Genomic DNA, 8,516 nt, shown 5'->3' on the forward strand with positions numbered 1-8,516 from the left:
ATAGTGTTTTATTAGTATTCAACATGAATTTCCACCAAGAACCAACAGTACAATCAATGACATATATCGGCATGTAGTGTCATCGGTAATTTAAAATACATTGTAGGCGTAATCTTGCCCAACTTAGGCCGCGTATCTTCGGCATGGTGTGTTCAGACACTTAGAAATGCACCGTCGCATTGCGGTCTGATTTAACCCTAACAGATCTCTCAATACTAAAATTAGGTAACTAAGAAGTTCATGACGTGAAAATCTGGAGAGATTGCCAAGTGGATTTCCACGAAAATTGCAATTTCTTTATGTAGCGTACGATAAACATGCCGATTCGCATAATGGCTGCGTCGAGTGCTCAACGCTGATTGCTGTGCCATCCTGGAAACAGGATCGGCTACTAAAATTTTATTTTCGTAATCTCTCTCTATGTGTTTTTAAGTACTGGCAATTGAAGTCTACATTTGAAACAAATAAGCGCTTTAAAATAGAAAAACTTTTAAAATAGTACACTTTGAGGGACTTAAACTGCGACCTAATTTTTTTGCGTGTCAAAGGGTTTTATTTAGCCGTCGCCAGGGGGGGGCAAGAGGGGCAGCTGCCCCCCCTAGAGATTCTAAAAAAGTTGCCAAATATATTGCAAACAACGACCACTATAATATTAAAATCTGGTAATTAAAAAAAATACGCTGTACGATGTAGGTACACTTATTCAAATTCAAACTCCTTTTTATTCTATTTTTCTAACAAATGTTATTATAACTTATTTACAAGTTTTTTTATTGCATAGCGAAGAGCTCGTGCTCGTGTAGCTTTACCACGAAGCTAAAACAAAGCTTTACACATCTCTCTCTCTCGACTCTGTACTGCCACAGAATATATTATATGTATATAGTACTAAGATACTGTTGTTATTATAATCGCTGTAGATCATAGATGTAAGGCTCGTCGTAGTACAAGTGAAAAGCTTCATGAGCTGTCGACTTTACCTACGATTCATATCTACTTTTCTCATTTATAGAGAATGAGAAAAGTATGAATCGTAGTAGGTAAAATCAACTTGCCCCCCCCCCCCCCCCCTGCGCCATCGGCTGGCGACGCCCTTGTTTAGCCTTCATTTGTGTTCATAAAAAATGATTGATGCTTGTAAAACATTATGACAAAACCGTAGTAACTCCCAAATTAATAATACGAGTACGCATGGAAATCTTCGTTAATGGGCATTGTCCAAAAAAAAATCACATGTACTTTTTATATTTTTTTCGTTAAAATAGAGTATTTTAAGAATATAAATTAAATAATTTTGAAATTATTTAATTTATATTTTTGCTTTATAGTTTCGCTCTGACGTCATCATCGGCCTCTGCATATGTTTTAAATTTCCTTTCAATCTTATTAAAATGGCTGGTTCGTCAAATGCAAGTTCTCATTATGTGAAAGCTGATACGAGAAGCTTACCAAAAGTTCGAAACGTAACGTTAGTCGAATTTATTGCTAATTTAACGCCATTGAAGGTCAAACAAAGGTTAAACGTATTTGTTCAAAAATATAAGTAACGAATGGGTATTTTTTTCGTTTATATACAGAAAAACGATCACTGACCTTATTCCTCGAAATATTTTTGTACTGAGCAAAATTAAAAAAAAAATGAACAATCCCCATTGTCGTAATCACGGAAACACCCAAATGTATGATACTTGCATTTTGCACCTTGTTCAAAGGAAATAGAAGTAAATATCATAGCCGGTGGCAAAAGCTCACTGGGAAGCCATCGCGGTGTTACCATGGTTAATGGTAACGTCCAAGCATCGTCAGGCGCCTCTACGTCGCTGCAAAGCGCTGTTTTTCTTAAAGTTAAGTTTAAAACAGCGCTTGCAGCGACGTCTTCCAACGCTCGGGAAATCGTTGCCGAAAAATTACGAAAATTTCTAAATCAAATCAAATCAAAATATTTTTTATTCAGAATATTTTTTTTAACAAAAATATTTCTGAACGTTGATACTAAGGTGCCTACCACCGGTTCTATGCGCATTATCACTGTAGGAGCACTGTACTTAGTTTTAACCAATGATATTCTATGTTACTAACGTAACTAGATTAGAAGTTTACGGTAGCAACGCGTTGCCTGCAGGCATATCTCACATACATAATGACATAACGAATATAAGACTTGATATTGTCTTTTGAACAAAAAAGTGGTTACGCATTTCTGAGAATCTTTTGTAAGACATTGCTACTCTAGTATTTTAGAAACTCATTGGTTTTAACCGTAAAACTTAGTTTCCGTATTAACCCTCTTTAGGTGGGCGGATAGATCACGCCCATCATTACAACAATCCTTATCGGGCGCTCGACGAGACTTTGGAGTTGGAAACGGCTCTACTGGCGGCGCTAGAGCGGGTCAACCCGGCCGAGACATTAATCGTCGTCACGGCGGACCACGGACACGTTATGACCTTCGGGGGCCAGGCCACGCCCAGAGGTCACCCGATATTAGGTGAGGAATGTTTTAATCAACGTTTTTTGGTATTTTCTGCTTGACTTATTTAACTTTCTGCAAAGAGGCAATAAAATATAGCGCTTTTAGCAGATACTAAAAACTGTCACGTCACAGGACTAGCGTTGTATATGTATTTATTTTATAGACACACCAACAGAACAGCATATTTTGTGGCTTTTTTTAAAGTTTACATGGCTTAGTGATCGCACGGGAGCCCTAGAACACTTTTTTTTATTACTATCAAGCACATTTTTTGTGAGTAGCTTCATTTTGATAAGACGAACAACATTATTATTTGCGAAAAATCTTGAAGTGAAACTAATTTATTATTAGAGAAAGAAAAAAATTCATACTTTGGTTTGATGGCCCTAAACCGTAGTCAACCAAGGCTTGTTGATTACAAAACCCTAAAAAGGAACCCTAACCAGCTGATTTTTTTGTATATTGGTAGATTAATAGTTATATAATCTAAGAGTAACATTGTCCTACAAATAGAACAATCCATATTTTTGGGACCATCAAACCAAAGTAGTTTTGAAATTTTTTCTATCTCTGTTAGCTACCACTTTCAAGATTTTTCGCAAATAAAAATGTTGTTTGTCTTATCAAAATGAAGCTACTCACAAAAAACTAGGTTGTTAGTATAAGAAATCAAAAAAAAATTGTTCTAGGGCTCCCTGACTACAATAACTACTATGAAATAAAACTATGTAACAAAAAACAAAGCTAATAATCGGCCAAGTGCGAGTCGGACTCGCGCACGAAGGGTTCCGTACCGTTATAGAGCAAAATAGGCCAAAAATTGTGTTTTTTGTTTGGGAGCCCCTCTTAATTTTTCTATTTTATTTAAATATTATTAATATTATTAAAGTACACATATTATAATTAAGGCTTTTGTGAAAATTTCAAGTGCCTGTCTACCTGTTGTCATCATTGGTACCGAGCAAAAAATGTTTGAAAAATCACGTTTGTTGTATGGGAGCCCCTCTTCAATACTTAATTTATTTTGTTTTTAGTATTTGTTGTTATAGCGGCAACAGAAATACATAATCTGTGAAAATTTCAACTTTCTAGCTATTACCGTTTTTGAGTTACAGCCTGGAGACAGGCGGACAGACGGACAAACATCGAAGTCTCAGTAATAGGTTTTTACCCTTTGGGTACGGAATCCTAAAAATCGAAAACTGTGGATAGTATAATATATTATACATTCAAAGCATTCAGATATAAAATAGAGTTACTCATTAGACAGCTATGAAATTATCCAGGCCTTGCCTGCTTTTGCAAACACACAATATGTTAGTTGTAACGTTCCAAATTAAAATAAAAAAATATTCAACACAGGTTCGGACACGGTCCCATCGGATATCGACGGGTTGAGGTACACCACGTTGCTTTATGGCACTGGGCCAGGGTACTCTGAGCCGCGGTCGGTGCCTCTCAACACTTCAGCGAGCCCAGTGGATGCCGTCCACTCAGCCGCCGTGCCGAGACAGTGGGCGACTCACGGGGGTGAAGACGTGCCTGTTTATGCTCTAGGTATGTGCATATTTTGCATAATTTAAGACGTGAGTTGAAGAACACCATAACTTACGTTTTGTGACATACGGACATTTACTCATTTTTTCCCTTATAATTGGAACAAATCTTGTAACTTATCTACTTCATCACCTGGCTAATATAATATCTGGCTACACATAAAATATACAGGTTTTTTATTGCAAATAATTTTTCTGGCGCTAAAGCCTCCATTTATGGAGGCAATTTTTTTACTGTTCATTATTGTGTTCTTCTACTCGTTAATTGTACTCTTTATTGGGGGAAGAGAGCCACAGTAATTCTGAGTTATAAAAGTTTTGATAGTAAACTATCACCGTGCATAAGCATCAGCTTGGTATCAACCAATCTGGTTAATTGAGTCAGATTAAATATGGAGTGAATATTATCATAATTGAAATCAAGTGCGAAATATGCAGCTGTCGAGTAGTAAAATATACAAAAATCTGTCCTCTAAATAAAAAGTAAACTCTTCGTACCCATTATCCCTAAGGTACCTTATTTTATTAAGTATTTCACGGTTTCTGTTTCCTGTTTCATAGCAAAAGGTTGACATATTGACATTTTAATAAAACATTTCCTTTCAGTAAGTAATGATAAAAATAGGTACACCCCAGTTGCGTTGCTTTCCAAACTTTCATCTGATAACTTTTTATGAAACATAAGGATTAAGGGTATATCGCCCTTTGATGTATGACAGTTCACAGTACCCGCCCTCAAAAAGTTAGGGGAATCAAATGGTTTAGAAACCGCCATCACAAAAACGGTGGCTTTTGATAATACCATAAATTTATGATTCCTTTTGATAAACGAGATGAGGCCGAGGTTGCGGAATAATTTATTGTAGTAACTAGTTAGTATATTTTTTTAACATCAGTAAACCTTTCAGGCCCTTTAGGCTATTATTAGCTTTGTTGTTATTAAAAGCAATACTTCCAAAAATACTTCCAAAGATCGTCTAAATCAAAGCCTTTTAGTTCAAGTTATTTTGCTGATATATTATGGAGACCTACTCGTAGACACGAGTAATTGTATTGTTTCTTTTAGAATATTTAATTTTTTATTTCTAAGTTCTTTTTTTTGTTATTCCTCTGTATATTTTATAATGGTGGTGTTTTTGTTACGATAAATTGAATAAATTATACTTATTCTTATATTTTTAATTGAAAATTATTTTCAGAATCAATGAAGACTAACAGAGTATTAGTAGACAACTGTAGTAAGGGATGACGTCAAGTAATGAGAGTGAATGAATCTTGTATTAAAGGAGCTCCCTCATCGCGAGCATTCACGTGTAATGTAACATTTTAGATTCGACTTTGAGCATTACATTACAATACTGCCTCCCTAACTGACGAGCATTCGCGTGTAATGTAATATTCGTAATAGCAACCGTTGTAATAAAGTAGTAAGAGAAAGTTATTTTCAGGACCAATGGCGACTATACTGTTCGCGGGCGTCGTGGAACAGAGCTACATCCCTCACGCGATCGCGTACTCAGCTTGCTTGGCGCATCAGGCGCGGCGCTGCTACGAGACTCCATTCAATTTCACTCCGCCACAGGTAATGCATAGTAATGTAAAACGATAAAAGAGCTGTCACACTGCTCCTGGGCGTAGCGTTGCGTCGTCGCAACGCAATTACACCTATTGCTACGTTGCTACAGCATACAACGCGCATTCCACCAGTCAGTCTTATTCACACCGTCAAAACACAGCTTTCGATGCATTGCAACGCATATATCGCTGGCCCCGGGCAATAAAGGCGTAATATCAAAAATCGTTTTGTTCAAAGAGACAAAATAAGCTATTTTGTTTATAGTGCAGCGTACATTTGGAATTGTCTTGTTTTAAAGTATGTGTGCATGTATCATTAATGTAGTTGCAAATAAACTTTATTATTATTATTATTATTATTATTACAGTGGTCCAAAACAAATGTGTGATGTCTCATATGAAAGTTAATTTTTTTACCTATTTAACCATATCAAAATAATTGTTATAGTATAAAAAATTATTGAAATAATTGAAAAAAGTATAATACAACTAATAAGCGACATTGTTTCAATTGTAACATTGTTTATTGACCTTTTATAAACACCAAACCGCTTGAGATTTACGGCTGTAAGAGCATAATACGACGTATTTTTCGCTTTAGATTTCGAGCGTACCAGCCGATTACTCCGTTCTTCTGGGGATACGACGTATTTTTCGCTTTAGATTTCGAGCGTACCAGCCGATTACTCCGTTCTTCTGGGGAATCATACAGCGAAAGCTTAGTTGTACCGTATCTTCACCGGTTTTTTTAGTTATGTTTCATAGAGTAATGCAAGAATACAGTTTTAGTCGTAAGAGAATTTTCGATTCAATAAAGTTTTTGTCATTTAGTATACCCAAAATATTATTTTAAAAATATGAAATAAATAGGGGTGATAGACTAATACTCAGAGAAGCCAAAAATCAAATAACATTAAAAAGGGCGTAACCGGCGCTTACCGCTTTGTTGCCCGGGGCCAGCGATATATGGTTTAACCATAAAGTCAAAATATATTTTGTAAAACGTCGCAGCTCTTAGGACAACGCAACGCAACGCAATGTGGCTTTATTCCTAATAGCCAGTCCACACGGATGCGATGGACGCAATGCATCAGCGTTGCGTCGACGCAGCGCTGCCGTTGCGTTGTTTTACATACAAATAACCAAGGTGTTTACATGGCACGCTGCGTCGTCGCAACGCACACATGACGGACAGCAGCCCCCGAGACTAAGCGGGAGGGGGTAATAACGTTAAGACTGCTTAGTAATAACGCTGCAATGATGCAGCGCCCGTGTGGCCGGCTATGCGTCAAACGGCACGACGCAACGCGCCGTGTGGACTGGCTCTAAGAGTCAATTCAAACCGCAACGCGACGAGGCGAGGCGAGGCGCGGCGCGGCAAAAATTTGTATGGATTTGACAGATTTCAATTGCGTGAGACGTTTTGCAAATCTGTCAAATCCATACAAATTTAGAAATGCGCTGTACGCGTCGCATTGCGGTCTGAATTAACCCTTAGGAAAATCTTTTGAATGCTACAATGTTGCTATTGTATATTGCGATGTTGATATTTTAAAATAAGTTCAAAGTTGGTCGTTGAATATTAAGCATTTTGTATGTGTGCTCTTCCGTTTTCGTTTGATTCAATCCTCTTATCTGCACCGTACTGTCTTTTTGATAAATAAAACAATTTTTAACAAGGATTCACCTTAAAACGGAATTTTTTAACACGATTCTAAAGTGGCAGAATTTGTTACAAGCATACCCTTTTTTTTACAATGCAAAGTCAACATTAATAACACGTTTGCTTGACATAATTTATTATTCAATGCAAGCACATGAAACAACGCTAGCACAATAATTGGATTCCATTAGCAAACATATTTAATATATCACTTGTTATTTGATTCATTTTTCAGTTCGTTTAACGTTTTGTCCACTAACAAACAAATCATAACTTTTGCATGCTGATGAGAGTTTGGTAAAAATATATTCGATTCAGATTTATAGAGATGAAGTATTTAGAATCAACGGTGAAAATTTATTGTACTTTCGATTGTATTATTTACTAATAGTTCATGGAACACAATATGAGTATTGGATAACTAGAAATTGAACAATTATTGTCGAATGAACAACGATACAAATAATAATTTGAAAATTATTCTGTTTCATTGTCTATGATAATCGGAATGAAAGTAAAATTACAGAAGTGAGCTTTCCTACCAAATAGTACTCGTAACATTAATGTTACTCACGCAACGGTGTGTTCGAGGCACTTTAGGGTGCTAAAAACGAGAACGTAAACTTTTACGGTCCTTTCACATAACACTACATTTTTAGGATTTTCTTAAGCTCTATCTTTTTGTCCAGGTGAAACTTCCGAGCTGCGTTCCACCTGAAGTAAGCAGCGTCTCAGCCTCCGATGAAAATCCAAGAAATGACGTCACGAACGGGCGACGAGTGATTGTCGCTTCGAGCGTCATGTCCGACGAGAGACTTCCCCGATCGGGTGCCCTTAAGTTTGAACCGTTTCTTACACTATTGTTTTCTACTTTGATTATTATAAATGTACGGCACGTAAGCCACCTTCGATAAAATCGTTTGATGCTAAAAATCATCGTAAGAATTTTGTACAGGGAGTATTTGTAGGTAATTCGGCACTAAAATGTAAATAAAGTATTTGATGGAGTGTAAATAAAATTTTAAGACCATTCAGTTGTTTTACTTTCAGGAGAAAAGATACGGAACCTTTGTTTAAAATGACTAGCTGAAATATTTGTATAATCAGGAATTAAGCCGTTGCGGCCGTCTGGCCTGAAGCTTATAATATTAATTAAACTCTGCTTGTAACCTCTTTGTTCCTGCTTTTTTTTGACAAAAACACTGAATATTTAAACACAATAAAGCACAAAAGAGGTTCGACAAATCAA

At 36.5% G+C, this 8,516-nt stretch overlaps 1 protein-coding gene across 1 annotated transcript in view; it reads left to right on the top strand.

Moving 5' to 3' along the window:
* LOC121733512 (alkaline phosphatase-like) overlaps window positions 1-8,281 on the top strand; it is a 113,215-nt gene extending 104,934 nt beyond the window's left edge. The window contains exons 9-12 of the mRNA XM_042123780.1: window positions 2,294-2,488; window positions 3,836-4,030; window positions 5,478-5,611; window positions 7,957-8,281. Of these exons, the coding sequence (XP_041979714.1) occupies window positions 2,294-2,488; window positions 3,836-4,030; window positions 5,478-5,611; window positions 7,957-8,181 (749 nt within the window). The 3' untranslated portion in view covers window positions 8,182-8,281. The remainder of the gene's footprint in view (window positions 1-2,293; window positions 2,489-3,835; window positions 4,031-5,477; window positions 5,612-7,956) is intronic.
* Window positions 8,282-8,516: the final 235 nt, after the last annotated feature.

This window comes from Aricia agestis, chromosome 14 (assembly GCF_905147365.1).
Source record: "Aricia agestis chromosome 14, ilAriAges1.1, whole genome shotgun sequence".
Classification (NCBI taxonomy): Eukaryota; Metazoa; Arthropoda; class Insecta; order Lepidoptera; family Lycaenidae; genus Aricia; species Aricia agestis.